At 47.2% G+C, this 18,842-nt stretch overlaps 1 protein-coding gene across 4 annotated transcripts in view; it reads left to right on the top strand.

Moving 5' to 3' along the window:
- Window positions 1-18,842, top strand: part of CCDC9 (coiled-coil domain containing 9) — a 364,568-nt gene that overhangs the window by 229,941 nt on the left and 115,785 nt on the right. For all 4 annotated transcript variants that reach the window (XM_069207573.1, XM_069207570.1, XM_069207571.1 and 1 more), the window contains exon 13: window positions 12,299-12,463. In XM_069207573.1, coding sequence (XP_069063674.1) covers window positions 12,299-12,463 — 165 coding nt within the window. The remainder of the gene's footprint in view (window positions 1-12,298; window positions 12,464-18,842) is intronic.

Below are 18,842 nucleotides of genomic sequence, written 5' to 3'. Positions count from 1 at the left end.
ACGAGGAGCCTACCACCTTTTACGCATAAGAGAAGGCGACGAATGGAAGACAGCATTCAGGACCCCATTTGGCCATTTTGAATATAGGGTTATGCCGTTTGGTCTTACTAACGCCCCGGCAATCTTCCAGAGATTTATGGACTCAGTGTTTTCAGACCTACTTAATCAGACAGTCGTGATCTACCTAGATGACATTCTTATTTATTCTAGAAATCCTGAACTCCATACTTCCCATGTGAAACAAGTTCTTCAAAGACTTCGTGATCATCAACTATTTTGCAAACCAGAGAAATGTGAGTTCGACATAACGGAAGTCAAATATCTGGGCTATCATTTAAGTCCCACCGGCATAGCTATGGACCAAGAAAAGGTACAAGCTATCCTAGAGTGGCCTTCTCCTTCTACCATAAAAGAAACACAATGTTTCCTAGGTTTAGCAAACTTCTATCGACAATTCATTCTAGACTTTGCCAGACAGACTAGCCACATAACTCACACCTTAAAGAAGGACAATTTAAAGAAGGGGTTTGTCTGGACTGAGGCTGCTGAAGCAGCCTTTCAAAGCTTAAAGAGAGCCTTCACCCAAGCCCCCATCTTAAGACATCCAGATACCACCAAGCAATTTATAGTAGTAACTGATGCTTCTGAGAGAGCCATCGGAGCTGTCTTACTCCAACGACAAGAGGATGATGGCCTTGAACATCCTGTTTTCTATTTGTCTCATATCCTTTCCACAGCTGAACAACATTATTCCGTACTTGAAAGGGAATTATTGGCTCTGAAAACAGCCTGCCTTGAGTGGAGGCAGTTTCTGATGGGTTCCAAGGAACCATTTGAGGTGAGGACAGACCACCGTAATTTACAATGTTTAAGAAATTTTGTATGCCAGAATAGTCGTCAGGCCCGCTGGGCCTTTTTCTTCAGTCAGTACGATTTTTATATTACATATATTCCAGGATCCCAAAACATTCTGGCTGATGCTCTGTCTCGCCGATATCCAGAGTGTTCTCCTTCCTCATCCCAGTATCTTCTAGAACCCAGTAAGATCATTGGAGTGGCTCAGTCTTTCCTGGAAGAAGTACAACAAGAATACGCCAACCTATCGGACCATGACATAGAAGAACTAAGACCATTATTGTACAAGAAACAAGGATATTTTTATTACCAAGACCTGATATTCCTCCCTACAAACAAGGTGCAAAAGAAAGCATTACAAATGTGCCATGATTCCCCTGTAGCTGGTCACAGAGGCATCAAAGCCACACAAGAATTACTTTCACGATTTTTTTGGTGGCCTACCTGGAAACTGGATGTGGAAAGATACGTTCAGGCCTGTCCCATATGTGCCCAAGTCAAAATACCTCACACCAGACCGGCAGGATTACTACAACCTTTGCCTGTTCCATCGGCCCCATGGCATACTATCTCTACTGATTTTATGTGTTCGCTCCCACCATCAGCAGGAAACCGGGTTATCATGGCCACAGTGGATTCTTTCACAAAGATGGCTCATTTCACTGGCCTAAAAAAGCTGCCTACTTCCCAAGAACTAGGTCAAATATTCATAGATCATGTCTTCCGTCTCCATGGACTTCCACATACCATAATCTCTGATAGAGGACCTCAGTACATCTCCCGATTTTGGAAGCATTTTTGTAAAACACTGAATATGAATAGAGCCCTGTCTTCAGGGTTCCATCCTCAGACCAACGGACAGACTGAGCGTCTGAACCAAGGACTAGAGCAATATCTTCGATGCTTTTGCAATTCTACCCAAAGTAACTGGAGCACTTACCTCTCTTTAGCTGAATTTTCCTACAATAACTCAGTCCATAGTGCCTCCAAGGTCACTCCCTTTTTCTGTTCCTATGGTTTTCATCCTACCTCTTTCCCTACTTCTCCACAATCCAACTCTCCTCTACCTGCTATTAACTATTTCTCCAAACGCCTTCTCCAACTCCATAAACTAATTCGATCTAATTTGTTACATACCAAGAGGTATATGAAGAAGGCTGCAGACAAGAGACGTACAACCAATCCAAATTATCATCTACAAGATAAAGTCTGGCTCTCCTCCAAATTCTTGCCCTCACGTCTCTCTCAAAACAAGTTCACACCTCGTTACTATGGGCCTTTCCGTATTCTCCAGTTGGTCAATCCTGTCACTGTCCGTCTTCACTTACCCCATACATGGAAGATCCATCCGGTTTTTCATGTTTCTCAGCTTAAACCTTATGTGCCTGATCCTTACTCACGTCAGTTTCCTTGTCCACCTCCTGTCCTTGTGAATGATGCTCCTGAATATGAAGTGCAGGAAATCTGTGACTCTCGTCTTTTTCATAAACGACTTCAGTATCTGATTCATTGGAAGGGTTATCCTCTCAGTGAATGTTCATGGGAAGATGCCTCTTCCGTTCACGCTCCTCTCCTGACTCAACGCTTTCACTGTTTATTCCCTCTTAAACCTGGGCCTTCGGGAGGGGGACCTACTGTCGCGCCGCGCGGTGCGGCGCGAGCCGAGAGCTCGACTTCGGCCGGGCGTTCGGCTCGGGCCGCGCACCGCGTTATTAAGACGCGGCGCGCCCCCAGCCTCTCCTGCGCGTTTCGAGGCCCCAGATTTGCTTGGGGCCTCGTTCTTCCTTCTGCCTTTCACTGTCCCAGGGGTCTCTGAACCCTCTTACCTGTTTTTCTTCGTTTCTTTGTCCTTTCTTCTGTTTGCAGTCTGTTGTGTGCCTTTCTTTATGTCTTTTCCTCCTTCCCAGATTCCTGTGCTTTCCCAGCATTCCTTGTTCCCTATTCTCTATGGTCCCTCTACTATTCTGTTCTATATATTGTTTCCCTATCTAAGATGGTGTCCTTTTACTTCCTGTGGGTCACTTCCTGTTTGTTGGTATATAAGGGCTGTGTTTTTCCTCTTTCCTTGCGCTGCAACACTTTCTGCTCAGTTGGTGTCTTCGCTCCTGATTTCCTTGCCTTTTGGTTTTGGACTCAGCATTCTGTATTTTCTGATTTTTGCTCCTTTTGGATTCCTGTTTGTTGTTCTTGTTTTTCTCCAGGACTTTTCCTGTTTGGAGGTTTTTCCCCTTTGGAAGGGGTTTTTCCCTCTGGCGCTACTTTCTGAAGGGCACGGTCTGTTCTTGGTGTCTCCATTGCCTACAGCACCGTGGCTACCAGAAAGAGTCGCCCCTTTTTGGGCCAAAGCCGAACATTGAAGATTCACGCCACCAGATCTGCAAAATCCAGGCGCAAGCAGCACGTGAGTCGTGACATGTGGACAGGTTAAAATTGGGAATGAGTCAGTAATTTCCAGAAAAACCCTCACCACGAATAGCATCAAACAAGGATGGCTACCATCCTGTTTAATTACCTTTTAGCAGATCTACACAATCCTCTTAGAAAAGTGACTGCACACTCTGGGGGTGGAACAGAGTCACCTACCAGTTTTACACTATGCTGACAACACAGCCCTTCTGAGCACAACACCCACGGGTGTTGATGTGCTGCGCACATAATTGTGTCAATAATAAGCTGAAAATAAACTTTGGTAAAACAGAGACTACGATAGTCGGCTAGGCAATCAAAAAGGTACATGAATAAAGTAAAAATTGCAACTCTAAAATCTTACATAAATATTTGTACCATCTTGGACCATTGCAGTTCTTTTCAAGTTCATAGGTCATCATTAGAACCAAAGGCTAATTTCTTTGGGCCATGCATTAAAATAATTTCATACCAAAATGTAGGGTCTTTCGTTTGAGCCTTTAATTGAAGACAAACTGCAACCCTCGTTATCCTGCGGATTGACAGTACTGCCAGAACCCTTTGCTTCTTCTTTGAACACAATCTTTAAAGTTTACAGCTACATTTTTCTTCTCCTCCTCCAAACACATCACAGTCACAGATCAGCTTGGGGTTGGACTGTGCAATCTGAAGACTGAAAGGCATTTGTCATATGTCAAACTTTTGCCTAAAATAATTAAAATTCTCCAATGTACATGAGCTGATCTACCAAATTTGATTAGACATGGCACACAAGAACCCAACGATCAAAAACCCTGGCTCGACTCCCTCTCATATTCATTAAAAATAATGAAAGTAGATCTGTGTAAAGAAAGAATAATCCAGTTAAAAAAAGGCAACAAAAGTGGAAGAAATATTGCTTTTGTAGAAAAACAGGGCCTTTAAAAAAAAAAAAAAAAAAAACTTTAACATGCACAGTCGGTTATCAACTCTAATTCTAGATCAACTTCCTAAGGATTTTGACAATACTGCTTGGTAATATTAAATCAAAATTCATCCAGTACCGGCTAGGGACTTTTTTTTTTTTTTTCCTTTTTGCAACGATCAAGCCACACCATGAATACTTAAGGGTCCCAACACAAGCTGCCACTTATGTGGTTATTGTGTGCTTGTCCGGGTCTATTTTCTGAATGAAGGATGCTATTAAAACTACTCCTTTAGCCATGAAGATTAATACGTCGTCATCCCAGAATAGCGTTTTTAAATGGTGCTCAGCTCAGTTGGAGACTTATCAAGTTCATGGTTACAGTGGAAAAGAAACGTATTTTGTAGATACATATTTTATAATTGGTACTTTTATACCAGATATATTTTTATATCCTGCTTTTGAAGTGTCTCCCTTCTCTTTTTTTTCTATTCTTTGAATTGTATCATTTTGTAAATAATCGAACAAATTATTAGTTACTGACTAGGTGTGCTCCACATTTTTGGCTGAGAGTGTGTGTGTGTACATTCATGTCAGTTTATCATCATTGGGTGCACCCTGTTTGCCTTCCAGTAAAAAGGCTTTCCACCTTTATCAACATTTCAGATTTTTCCCCTCAAATGTTTTGCAGGCGCAAGCTTTGCTCTTTCTGCTACTTGACAAACATTCATTCCTATAGCAGCAGCTATTTATCTTTTGAATGTCTCCTGAAGTCTGTTCCCCCAAATTAGAGCTTTTTCAAGTCCAATTGGCTGCACTGCCTTTTTGTTCCCAGACCTAGTAAATTTAATTTGTAAAGCTGGTAAAAATAATTCCAAGCATGGAAGCATCTAAACTTGAAAACATGAGTGATTTCCTTTTTTTTTTTTTAAGGCATGGAATGTTTCCATTGTTTCTGCACATCCAATCCCAGTTTCATACTAAAGCTTCTTCTGAACTGTTTTCTGAATGACTGAAGGGATGGTATTGTGATCATGTAGGAGATCCATGTGCTAGAAATGATAGCACAGATGAATTGAATATCTCTTTTTTTTCTCTACCACAAGGACTTTTGTTGTCATATGCTTTCACTGGATTAGACAATGTAGCAGGAATGGAAATGTTAGTAATGAACCTTAACATAGAGGTTCCATGAATGTTCATTTTAACATGCATAGGACAGATTGACTGTAGGATATAGGACAAGTTGGCAAAGAATGACTCAAAACTCACTCGCCCTCAAAACACCATTGTATCTTCTATAGCCAGACTCGCATCTGCAGCTGTTCCAGCAATCTGTTCCTCCTTACACTGGATACTGTATGATGCTAAGATATGCCTTCTTACTGAGCTTGTTCTTTAAGATGTCATGTGATCAAAGCAGAAGCTGTTTGTACCTAGAAGTAATCAAGTTTTGGACACCAGAAGCCCAAAATCATTATTTTTCTGAAACCGCTGATACTTCCCTGAATAATCTTCCAGGTGGCTTAAGGACCGAGGGCCTTGTGGAAAAAGAGTCTTCACATTCGTAAACCATCTGATTCAGTATTTCTGATAGAGCTAACCATGTACAGTAGTGAGAGGTCTAACCACAGAGTCCTCAGCTGTGTAATATTCACCAAGCATCAGAAAGGATCTGACATTTTATTTTTTAGCACTACCTCTGCACACTGGTAGGTGGCACAGATTCTGTTCCACCTCAGAAATTGCATGTGGTTTCCTTATAGATGCCACATCTGCATGCTGCCATATTTCATCAAAAAAATTTAGTGTGCAAGAAGGCGTCACTTCCCAAGACGACAGGATTCAAACCCTGAAATACTCTCCTAAATAAATTAATGTGACAGATGCTCATCCGATTTGCCTGGGGTCAAGCCACAACTCCAAGTCATGCAGTGATCGTGTGTCTAAAATAAACAAAGGTCATATGGAACCACAATGTGAAACACTAAGTTTCCAAGCACTGTAAGATGCTGCGACAAGACTGGTCCAAGTTGAATCATCAGTCCTGGGCCCATTCCCAGTACAGAAGTGGAAGGAGTCGCCATTTCGCTCCAAGTCTTCTGGTAAGTCGAAGAAACAACATAAAAAATCCCAGCAGGACTCTGCCCATTCCTGCCACTCACATTATCCTGAGAAAAAATAGAGTATCGCCATGCCTCTCGATTCCACTCCTGAAGTCAGTTTGATCTCAGAGCCCATCTTGCAACTTGTCCCAGCACAACCCAAGTTTCCGAGGCCGATCGAAGAGTTCCACAAGGTCATGGTCCAGCTCTTAGGCTTATACTGAAGCCCTCTGGTATGCCTTCAAGCCCCAAGGAGCTGAGAGGTCCCCTCCCCTGATATTGTAGGTCAGTTCACCTTCGGTGCCTGTTGGACCCTCCGAATCCACCACTGGGCCTCCTCCGGCTCTTGTACTAACTTCACCTCTGGTGCCACACTCAACTCAAGGTCCAAGAGTCTCAGCGCCGATGTCTACTCCATTGCCAGAGGATGAGGTGCCCATTGTGGTTTTCGAGTCTGAGTCAGTCCTGTTACAATCTAGTCTGAAGCCACCTTCAACTGCTGTTGAAGCGCTGCCTCCCCCTTTTGACTTGCTGCCCTTGCAAAGTACGACTCATGTTCCATTCCTTATTGGGTACGTATTGGGACAAAGATCACGATGCAGGTTAATAAAAAGGGTAACCATTCCTCGAAGAAAATTGATATGATTTACCTTCAAGAAGCCAGTGGCCTTGACACTTCCCCCTGAATTGGGACTTCTCTAAACCATCTAATCCCTCTATCCAGCATAATTTGCTCTCAGAACATCACCACCCTTTCATTTGCCAACAACCCTTAACTCATTCTCTCTCTCACGGACGAGACACCCAAGATCAAGATTAATGCCTGCATGACTGAAATCACCTACTGAATAAAGATTAACTGTATAAAGGTAAACAACGACAACACCGAAATTGTGATCTTTGAAGCAGCACATCAAGTGAGAGTCCACCTAGTAGCCAACAGACCTAGGACCAACAACCTCCCCATCACCCACACCAAAGACCGCAGGGTCATTATCAACAGAAATCTCAACATGATCGGCCATGTCAATGCCATCACCACCTCATGCTTCTATACTCTGAAGATACTGAGGACGATTTTCAAATGGCTTCTAATCAGCACCCAGAAAACCATCACACATGTCCTGGCCACGAGCAAGGTCGACTAGAGGAACACCCCCAATGCCGGGATCAAATAAACACAAGAAAGCTGTAGACCATTCAGAAATCAGTAGCCAGAATCACTCAATCTCCCACGCTGCACTCACATCACAGCAAACCTGAAGGAGCTACATTGTCTCCCCATTCACAAACTAGCACAATTATAACTCCTCACACACACTTTCAAGGCTCTACACAACTCTGAGCTAGCATACCTCAACAATCGCATTTCCTTTTACAAACATTTAAGACACCTCCGCTCAGCCGGTCTCCTACTTGCACAAACTCCACCCATATGGAAAACCAGATCAGGCAGTCAAGCCTTCTTTTACATTGCGCCTAAAGCGTGGAATGACCTGTTGATACACATAAAAGCATCCTCCTCACTTTATGAATTCTGCCTAAAGCTGAATACCTGACTTTCCAAGTAGACCCACCAAGCCCTAGGTGTGGCTGATCTCGCACCTGTTCAGCGCCAGGATATCCTCCTGGTTTATAGTGCCCTCTACAAATCTGCATACCATTATTTTTGTTTTTGTGTCCATGAAAACCAATATGTCATTACTGCATGTGTTTTTGCCATGTAACTCATAATAATGATTTCCCTGAACACTCCCATTTCTTCCTAATCAGAATTAACAGGGCACTCAAAAAGGGGCCCTGGTAGAAACTGGCTTAAGAATAGACACTCTGAGTGTCATGGGCCTTTCCACCAGTGCCAAGAGAAGAGGACCTTAGTAGCCCTCTCCAGGTAAATTCCATAGAGTATCCATAATGGGGCCATTCTTCCCCATAAATGTTTATGTAGACTTACATTTTATTTGGATGAAGGTTTGCAGATGCAAATGTTTAAAAAAGGTTGAAAGCAGGTTTTATTCTTTGCTTTCAAAATAAAATGTTCTAAAAAAAATGTAACTAAGAAAAAACGTTTTGGAAAAACTACTGTGATGTTTTAGGTTCTATTTCTTTGAGTAAAGTAATTTGGTCAGATATTGGTGGTCAGCCTTTTGGTTTTGTCAAATCGTGTCTTTGCTTTCCCAAGGTTTTCGTAAAACTTTATTGTTGTGGAAGCTACCCGGCCCGCACCCTTATGACAAACGTTGGCATAAAGAATAATGATTTTGTGGCCTCAAAATGCAAATGTTGCTCAGTAGTCCCTGGCAGTTAACAGAACTTTGTGTGCAGATATGCTCTCTTACTGTGAAGCCAGCCAATAGATACATAGATAGAAATACTTTTTTTTAATAAAAACAAAAGGTCTTAGTTAACGTCCGGCCTAATTAGGGGACCAAGTCTTAATAAAAGTCACAATAATGCACCCATATGGTATATGTCCATTCATTACTGCATATTTGTGGCTTCCATGAATTCACAAGAATTTATAGAAGTAGGCCAGGAAGTCATACTGCTAGAAAATATTTTTGAACTGCATTCTAGCTCGAGCAAATACGCATGCATAGATTTGCTCATGCGAATATCTGTTGAACGTTCACAAGTATGCTTTCCTCCAACCACTTTTTTCCCCAACCCCGGAAGAAGCTTTACTTCTGCCTTTGCCAGGAGCAAATTTCCAACCTTTCTTAGTATGGAAAAAGATCAGAGAGGTGCAGGTAAAAACCCCTAAAACATGCAAGTTAGTAGGTCTTCACAGGTTCAAAAGGGCACTCCATCCCTGGAACTATTGCTTCTTCCAGCCCCGGTATGTGATCTGTGGAAATCTTTAAAAGAAAGAAATTGCTATTCAAACCGTACTGTAGTATGAACCCTGGCAAAATCAGAGACGCTATTGTCAGAGCTCTTATATAATGAAATTGCTGCTATGATTTGTTGCCGCACTTACTGGCACCAGAGGGACAAGTGGATTTTTTGTACACAACAAGTAGATTTATGACACAGCCTGTCCTATGGACAAATATTTATTTTGCTAAATTCCACACCCCTGAAGACCTGAAGTCTCAGTGGGTCCAGCATCAACCTTACTATGTCCAGATTTCCGAGGAGCTTGCAAAAGATCTGCAGTGGGGGTTATTGGACCGTGATTGGGTCAACAGCAGACAGCTCTTGATTTCCCACCCTGAGTTCACAGTGGTGACTGATGCATTGCTACTGGATTGGAGGTGGTCATCTGGGAGAGGTGGAGATCAGAGATCTCTGGTCTCATGTGGAATCCAGGCTTGGTACCAACCTTCTGGAGCTGCAGGCCATCTGCTTGGCGTTCATAGCCTTCCTTCTATCCATCAAAGGGACAGGTGTTACAGACAACACCACCGTTATGTGGTACTGCACCAAGCAGGGCAGAGTGGCGTCCGGGGCCCTTTGCCAGGAGACACTTTGCCTCTAGAAATAGTTTGACCACCTCGGGATCCTCTTGGTGGTAAACCACCTGGCTGTATCCTTGAACGCCAGGACAGATGAACTCTGTCAATGCCTAGCAGATCACAAGTGCAGTTACACCTAGAGGTGGAGCAAGGTCTCTTTTGTGAATGAGGAGAACCTTGGCTTGATTGGTTTGTTCCTGCAGAAAACAGTAGTGTTAGCACTTCTGAACATAGGAGTTTCCAGCTTTCTCATGAGTGGTCCCTGCAAACCTGTCTGCCTTCCTGTTGATATATCTTTTGTCTCAGGTTCAGAAGGTGATCAGGGCTACCCACGCCCAAGTCACCCTGTTGGCCCAAGATTGGGCATGAAGAGTATCTCATGATCTGCTATGCTTAAGCATCTGTCCTCGATCAGGCTGCCCATCGTGGTAGACCTGCTGTTGCAGAATAGGGCAGGGTTCTACTCCTGGCCCCTTTCAAACTGCAGCTTCATGTATGGAGACTGAGTGGTGACAGCTGAACACCTTTGACCTTCTTCTAGAGGTGGTTGTTGTCATCTTAGCAGCCAGGCATACCATGGACAAAAACTATATATGCCTGCCATTTGGACAAACCTTTGATTTAGTGCAGCACATGCTAGATTGACTCTCTCCAAGCCAAGTTATCTAATGTTCTGTTTGGTCTCTCCCCCAACAAGGATTTGCTTTAGGCACAGTTAAAGGGTAGCTTTCGGCCTTCTAACAGTTGCCAGACAAACCTTCATTGTTTAAATCACATCTACTGATGTGTTTTGAAAGGCCTACAACACTGGCTTCCTCCCTCTGCCTTTGTCATGCCACACAGTGGGACCTTAGCTTCGTCCTCACATTTTTGTTGTGCACTCACTTTGAACCCCTTCACAGTGGCCCTCTGGAGCTTTAAGACCCCATTCCTTGTCGCCATAACATTGGCGCAGCGAGTGAATGAGCTACAGAGGCGCTCTGTGTACACCCTTCATACACCACATTTTTCCCAGATAAACTGGCTCTGCAGATGTGAACATCCTATTTGTCAAAAATTGTGACGCAGTTTCGTGTTGGGCAAAACATCCCCCTGCCAGCGTTCTGTGTTCCGCCTCACCCCCTGTAAGGAGGAGGAGAGACTCCAACCCTTGGACCCAAAAACAGCACTAAGCTTTTATATTTATCCTACCAAAGATCCCTCTATGGACAATCAACTCTTTGTGGGTTCACTGGAAAGATTAAAAAAATAGGCAAAGATGGATCATTCTGTGACTCAGTATCTGCTACGCACTGGCCAAATAGCAACCTTCGGAAGGACTGCAAGCTCATTCCACTGGCAACTACCACTATATCTTCAGGTAGCTCTGGGGACATCACTCCATACATTCAGAAAGCACTACTGGCTGGCCAGAAAAGTTCACATAGAAGGGCATTTTTCCCGCTTGGTCCTACAGGACTTTTTGGTTTGAGCAAATTCACAGACCCATCTCCTAATAGGTACTGTTCTAGCTTCCTTTGAAAAGGTGAAAAATCTACAGTTAGTCTTTAGCAGAAGAACAAATTACTTATCTTCAGTAATGCTCTCTCTGGTAGAGACTCCATGTAACCGGAGATTCCTCACTGACCCTCCCATCCTCTTCGTTCTGTGAATTGGGCTATATCCATTCATAAAATCTCAACTCTAGGAATCTGCACACTAGTCAAATCCAAACTGCTGTTACAGTTCTGCATCTGGGGATGAGGACAGCCTGGAAAGAAACTGATGTCCGTGTGCAGTAATGGTGCCTACACAGACCCTGTGCTTGATTTCTGGAGTAGAATGGTGCGCAGAGGTACTGCTCAAATGTTTCCAGATCCAGTGTGATGCATGGGAACGATTCAAAAGGTGTGGAATCTGTGTTGAATGTCTATCAGAAAGAGCGTTAACAAAGGTAACTTAACTTGTGCATAAAAGGATTTGCAAACACTAAAAAGCTTATTAAAATGTGCTTACCTCATTAAACCATTCAGAAAAGGTTTTCAGATTTGTTAATTGGGGTTAGTTAACCATTAGGACTCGCTGTTTAGAAGGGGCATGTTAAGGGACTGCATTCCAAAAACTGATTCCTTATGGTATGTTTTGCAAACAAAATCCAGCCAGTTCTTGATGCCAATCCCTATGCCCAACCTAATGCCTGACCTATTATTTCTACTGTGTGGAGGAAGGGGAACATAACTGAACTCTAACTTTAAGCTCCCATTTATGGCTTTATTTCTTCGTTCTATGTTTTTCGAATACATGCTATATTCATAGGGTAAACATTAATATGCTGGCTCAGTGTATTTCCTAGTTAAAATGGAGTCTGCATCACGCTCATAAGATCACCATTGATTCTCTGTGACTAAGTTAATATTCAGAGTCAAGATCAGGAGATAATTAGCATGAAAATAGTGTGTTCTGTCAATAATCGAAGACTGCGCAGAATCTTTTTGCTACTGCTATACATGCTCTTTTTATTCCAGTGTTTCCTATTTGGCACAGGACCTGTGGTTAAATAACTCCTGTTGCCCTCATATTGCTCCTTTTAGATTCTCATAAGGACCCGATTGAAAATTTGTCTGCTGCCATTGAGGCTGCACAGCTTGGATCATCTGACCAGTCCGTAAGAGTGATCTATCCACAAGAATCAAAAGCACATGCAAAGAAAGATAGAAGTTCGGCACGATCCCAGAGAATGACGCGATGTTCAAACGGTAAGAGAAACTAAACGTAAATCGATTAATCTGTTTTTTGTTTTCTTTTATTTAAGGGTATAGACATTGAGCTTGGAGGGGGTGACAGGCACTTTTTTAAAGTTGTTGTTTTCTTATAAACCAAAACTATGTCCCATTAATTAAATTGTCTTTCATCAAAAAAATACAACTTTGATCAACCAGCAGCAGTCTCATAAATTTCCAGCCCTTGCACATCCTCGCTAGCCAAGGGAAGAAACTTGCTAAAATGTTGAATGCTGAATCCTGCTTGCAAATTCCATTTATTTAAGGTACTGTCAGTGTTAAACTTACTGACTGCAGGACAAGCATGTTTGGCCTTGCTCTCAAATCAAGTTTCCCAGATCCATGTGCAAGTTGTTCATTTTGCCCAGTTTGTTTTACCGTTGCAGCTCGGGATGAGTAGATCTAGTCATTCCGATATAATACCAGAGCTGAAAGTCCAAAAAGGCACAAAGCAAGACATTCACTGGGTGAGCTGCTCTTGCACATGGACCTAGGAAATTTGAGAGCTCTGTGCTATTTAGTGCTACATATCCCAACAGCCCAGCCCCAAAAATTAGATATAAAGTGTGCCCAAAAGTTTAAATAGCTTGAGGAGAAACTGCAGCAGCGCAGGCTTCCCTCATGCATACTAGATAGTCTGAGCACAGAGCAGGTATGCAAGTTACTGCATGTTGAAGCATAGGCTACAGAAGTGCAATCTTTCCATCATAAACAACAGGCTGAGCAAACGTAACAGCATTTAGAGGGGTGTGAGGTTCTTCCTAGGGTGTTTGAGCATTTGCGTGTGTTAGAGTATTATATTCAGAAATAGCTATTTTTATTTCTGCCATTTATTATGCTCCCAGAGATATGGTGTAATACTGTGCTGTATCCACAGATAGTAGCACTCTTAAGTCCTGAAGTAAATTGATTCCAGACTAATTGCGATTGGCTCTCGCACAACTGATAGGATTTACACTTTTGCGACTTGTACATTCTCTTGTGATATTTTTTTCTTCGCTCCTGATTTATAATAACAATAAAAATATTGAAATGAAAAGTGCTCCCTGTGTAATAAACAGTAATGAAATGGGGAAAACACTTGGAATTTGTAATGTTTACATGGCACTGTCAGAATGTTGAAGTTCAATGTAGACCCTCACTGATGCCCTCCTCTGAAAATTGTATTAAATATTTTGTCAGCATTGTAGGTACTACATTGACACCTTTAAAAATTATTATTTGAAATAATCTTACCCTCTCCCCAATCAGCTGTGTAGTATGGGTTCCCATGAATCGTGATTCTCCTGCAAACATTCCCTTTTGTTTGCTTTTTCATTTTAAACAGTCACTCATTTGCAATTATTACCTCACATATTAAAACTTATCACTGTGTCAGGACACAATAAAATAGCATCTCCAGCTCAAAAATGAAATAATACCTTATAAAAATAAAACGGATTGGATTGGGGCGGATTGGATTGGATTGGGGCGGATTGGATTGGATTGGGGCGGATTGGATTGGATTGGGGCGGATTGGATTGGATTGGGGCGGATTGGATTGGATTGGGGCGGATTGGATTGGATTGGATTGGGGCGGATTGGATTGGATTGGGGCGGATTGGATTGGGGCGGGCGGATTGGATTGGGGCGGGGTGGATTGGATTGGGGCGGATTGGATTGGATTGGGGCGGAGCGGATTGGGGCGGAGCGGATTGGATTGGGGCGGGCGGATTGGATTGGAGCGGGGCGGATTGGATTGGAGCGGGCGGATTGGATTGGATTGAGGCGGATTGGATTGGATTGGATTGGGGCGGATTGGATTGGGGCGGATTGGATTGGAGCGGGGCGGATTGGATTGGGGCGGATTGGATTGGATTGGAGCGGGCGGATTGGAGCGGGGCGGATTGGAGCGGGGCGGATTGGAGCGGATTGGATTGGAGCGGATTGGATTGGAGCGGGGCGGATTGGAGCGGATTGGATTGGAGCGGGGCGGATTGGAGCGGATTGGATTGGAGCGGGGCAGATTGGATTGGAGCGGGGCGGATTGGATTGGAGCGGGCGGATTGGATTGGATTGGAGTGGGCAGATTGGGGTGGATTGGAGTGGGCAGATTGGGGTGGATTGGATTGGAGCGGGCGGATTGGATTGGGGCAGATTGGATTGGGGCAGATTGGATTGGGGCAGATTGGAGCGGATTGGAGCGGGGCGGATTGGAGCGGGGCGGATTGGATTGGGGCGGGTGGATTGGATTGGAGCGGGGCAGATTGGATTGGGGCGGATTGGATTGGATTGGAGCGGGGCGGATTGGATTGGATTGGAGCGGGCGGATTGGATTGGGGCGGATTGGATTGATTGGAGTGGGCGGATTGGATTGATTGGAGCGGGCGGATTGGATTGGATTGGAGCGAGCGGATTGGATTGGAGCGAGCGGATTGGATTGGAGCGAGCGGATTGGATTGGAGTGGGGCGGATTGGATTGGATTGGAGCGGGGTGGATTGGAGCGGGCGGATTGGATTGGATTGGAGCGGGCGGATTGGATTGGATTGGATTGGAGCGGGGTGGATTGGAGCGGGCGGATTGGATTGGATTGGAGCGGGCGAATTGGATTGGATTGGAGCGGGCGGATTGGATTGGATTGGAGCGGGCGGATTGGATTGGAGCGGATTGGAGCGGGGCGGATTGGATTGTATTGGAGTGGGGCGGATTGTATTGTATTGGAGCGGGGCGGATTGGATTGTATTGGAGCGGGCCGGATTGGATTGGATTGGATTGGAGCGTAGCGGATTGGATTGGAGCGTAGCGGATTGGATTGGAGCGGGGTGGATTGGATTGTATTGGGGCGGATTGGATTGTATTGGAGCGTGGCGGATTGTATTGGAGCGTGGCGGATTGGATTGGAGTGGGCGGATTGGATTGGAGCGGGGCGGATTGGATTGTATTGGAGCGGGCAGATTGGATTGTATTGGAGCGGGGCGGATTGGATTGTATTGGAGCGGGGCGGATTGGATTGTATTGGAGCGGGGCGGATTGGATTGGATTCAAGCGGGGCAGATTGGATTGGATTCAAGCGGGGCGGATTGGATTGGAGCGGGGTGGATTGGAGCGTGGGCGGATTGGAGTGGAGAGGGGCGGATTGGATTGGAGTGGAGAGGGGCGGATTGGATTGGAGTGGAGAGGATTGGATTGGAGTGGAGAGGGGCGGATTGGATTGGAGTGGAGAGGGGCGGATTGGATTGGAGTGGAGAGGGGCGGATTGGATTGGAGTGGAGTGGAGAGGGGCGGATTGGATTGGAGTGGAGTGGAGAGGGGCGGATTGGATTGGAGTGGAGTGGAGAGGGGCGGATTGGATTGGAGTGGAGAGGGGCGGATTGGATTGGAGTGGAGAGGGGCAGATTGGATTGGAGTGGAGTGGGGCGGATTGGATTGGAGTGGAGAGGGGCGGATTGGATTGGAGTGGAGAGGGGCGGATTGGATTGGAGTAGAGAGGGGCGGATTGGATTGGAGCGGGGCTGGGCGGATTGGAGCGGGCGGATTGGATTGGAGCGGGGCTGGGCGGATTGGAGCGGGGCGGATTGGATTGGAGCGGGGCTGGGCGGATTGGATTGGAGCGGGGCTGGGCGGATTGGATTGGAGCGGGGCTGGGCGGATTGGATTGGATTGGATTGGATTGGATTGGAGCGGGGCTGGGCGGATTGGAGCGGGGCTGGGCGGATTGGAGCGGGGCTGGGCGGATTGGATTGGATTGGATTGGAGCGGGGCGGAGTGGATTGGATTGGATTGGAGTGGAGCGGGGCAGAGTGGATTGGATTGGAGCGGGGCAGATTGGATTGGAGCGGGGTGGATTGGAGCGGATTGGATTGGATTGGATTGGATTGGATTGGAGCGGGGCGGATTGGATTGGATTGGAGCGGGCGGATTGGATTGGAGCGTGGCGGATTGGATTGGATTGGAGCGTGGCGGATTGGATTGGAGCATGGCGGATTGGATTGGAGCGTGGCGGATTGGATTGGAGCGGGGCGGATTGGATTGGAGCGGGCGGATTGGATTGGATTGGAGCGGGGCGGATTGGATTGGATTGGATTGGATTGGAGCGGGGCGGATTGGATTGGAGCGGGCGGATTGGATTGGGGCAGATTGGATTGGATTGGGGCGGATTGTATTGGATTGGGGCGGATTGGATTGGGGCGGATTGGATTGGATTGGGGCGGATTGGAGCGGGGCGGATTGGATTGGGGCGGATTGGATTGGATTGGAGCGGGGCGGGCGGATTGGATTGGAGCGGGGCGGGCGGATTGGAGCGGGGCGGGCGGATTGGATTGGAGCGGGGCGGGCGGATTGGATTGGAGCGGGGCGGGCGGATTGGATTGGAGCGGGGCGGGCGGATTGGATTGGAGCGGAGCGGGGCGGATTGGATTGGAGCGGGGCGGATTGGAGTGGAATGGAGCGGGGTGGATTGGATTGGAGCGGGCGGATTGGATTGGAGCGGAGTGGAGAGGGGCAGATTGGATTGGAGTGGAGAGGGGCGGCATGGATTGGAGTGGAGAGGGATTGGATTGGAGCGGAGTGGAGAGGGGCGGATTGGATTGGAGTGGATTGGATTGGAGTGGAGAGGGATTGGAGCGGATTGGAGTGGAGAGGGGCGGATTGGAGTGGATTGGATTGGAGTGGAGAGGGATTGGAGCGGATTGGAGTGGAGAGGGGCGGATTGGATTGGATTGGGGCGGATTTTATTGGATTGGAGTGGAGCGGGGCGTATTGGATTGGATTGGATTGGATTGGAGCGGGGCTGGGCGGATTGGAGTGGAGCAGGGCGGATTGGAGTGGAGCAGGGTGGATTGGAGTGGAGCAGGGCGGATTGGATTGGATTGGAGTGGAGCGGGCGGATTGGATTGGAGCGGGGCAGATTGGATTGGATTGGATTGGGGCAGATTGGATTGGAGCGGATTGGATTGGATTGGAGCGGGGTGGATTGGATTGGAGCGGGGTGGATTGGATTGGAGCGGGGTGGATTGGATTGGAGCGGGGTGGATTGGATTGGAGCGGGGTGGATTGGATTGGAGCGGGGCGGATTGGATTGGATTGGGGCGGATTGGATTGGATTGGAGCAGGGCGGATTGGATTGGAACGGGGCAGATTGGATTGGAACGGGGCAGATTGGATTGGAGCGGATTGGATTGGATTGGAGCGGATTGGATTGGATTGGATTGGATTGGAGCGGGCGGATTGGATTGGAGCGGGCGGATTGGATTGGAGCGGGCGGATTGGATTGGAGCGGGCGTATTGGATTGGAGCGGGGCAGATTGGATTGGAGTGGATTGGATTGGAGCGGGGCGGATTGGATTGAAGCGGGCGGATTGGATTGGAGCGGGCGGATTGGATTGGATTGGAGTGGATTGGAGTGGGGCGGATTGGATTGGATTGGAGTGGGGCGGATTGGATTGGAGTGGGGCGGATTGGATTGGAGTGGGGCGGATTGGATTGGAGTGGGGCGGATTGGATTGGAGTGGAGCAGGGCGGGGCGGATTGAAGTGGAGTGGAGCCGGGCGGATTGGAGTGGAGCCGGGCGGATTGGAGTGGAGCCGGGCGGATTGGAGTGGAGCCGGGCGGATTGGAGTGGAGCCGGGCGGGCGGAGTGGAGCAGGGCGGATTGGATTGGATTGGAGCGGGCGGATTGGATTGGATTGGAGCGGGGCTGGGCGGATTGGAGTGGAGCAGGGCGGGCGGATTGGAGTGGAGCAGGGCGGGCGGATTGGAGTGGAGCAGGGCGGGCGGATTGGAGTGGAGCAGGGCGGGCGGATTGGAGTGGAGTGGAGCAGGGCGGATTGGATTGGAGTGGAGCTGGGCGGATTGGAGCGGGGCGGATTGGAGCGGGGCGGATTGGAGCGGGGCGGATTGGATTGGGGCGGGCGGATTGGATTGGAGCAGGGCGGGGCGGATTGGATTGGAGCAGGGCGGGCGGATTGGATTGGATTGGAGTGGAGTAGGGCGGATTGGATTGGAGTGGAGCGGGGCGGATTGGAGCGGGGCGGATTGGATTGGGGCGGGCGGATTGGATTGGAGCAGGGCGGGGCGGATTGGATTGGAGCAGGGTGGGGCGGGCGGATTGGAGCGGGGCGGGGCGGATTGGAGTGGGGCGGGGCGGGCGGATTGGAGTGGAGAAGGGCGGGCGGATTGGATTGGAGTGGAGCGGATTGGATTGGAGTGGAGTGGAGCGGATTGGATTGGAGTGGAGCGGGGCGGAGTGGGGCGGAGTGGAGCGGGGCGGATTGGAGTGGAGTGGAGCGGGGCGGATTGGATTGGAGTGGAGTGGAGTGGAGTGGGGCGGATTGGAGTGGAGTGGAGTGGGGCGGATTGGAGTGGAGTGGGGCGGAT

This window comes from Pleurodeles waltl, chromosome 9 (assembly GCF_031143425.1).
Source record: "Pleurodeles waltl isolate 20211129_DDA chromosome 9, aPleWal1.hap1.20221129, whole genome shotgun sequence".
NCBI classification, from domain to species: domain Eukaryota; kingdom Metazoa; phylum Chordata; class Amphibia; order Caudata; family Salamandridae; genus Pleurodeles; species Pleurodeles waltl.
This window is presented reverse-complemented; position numbering and strand designations above follow the sequence as displayed.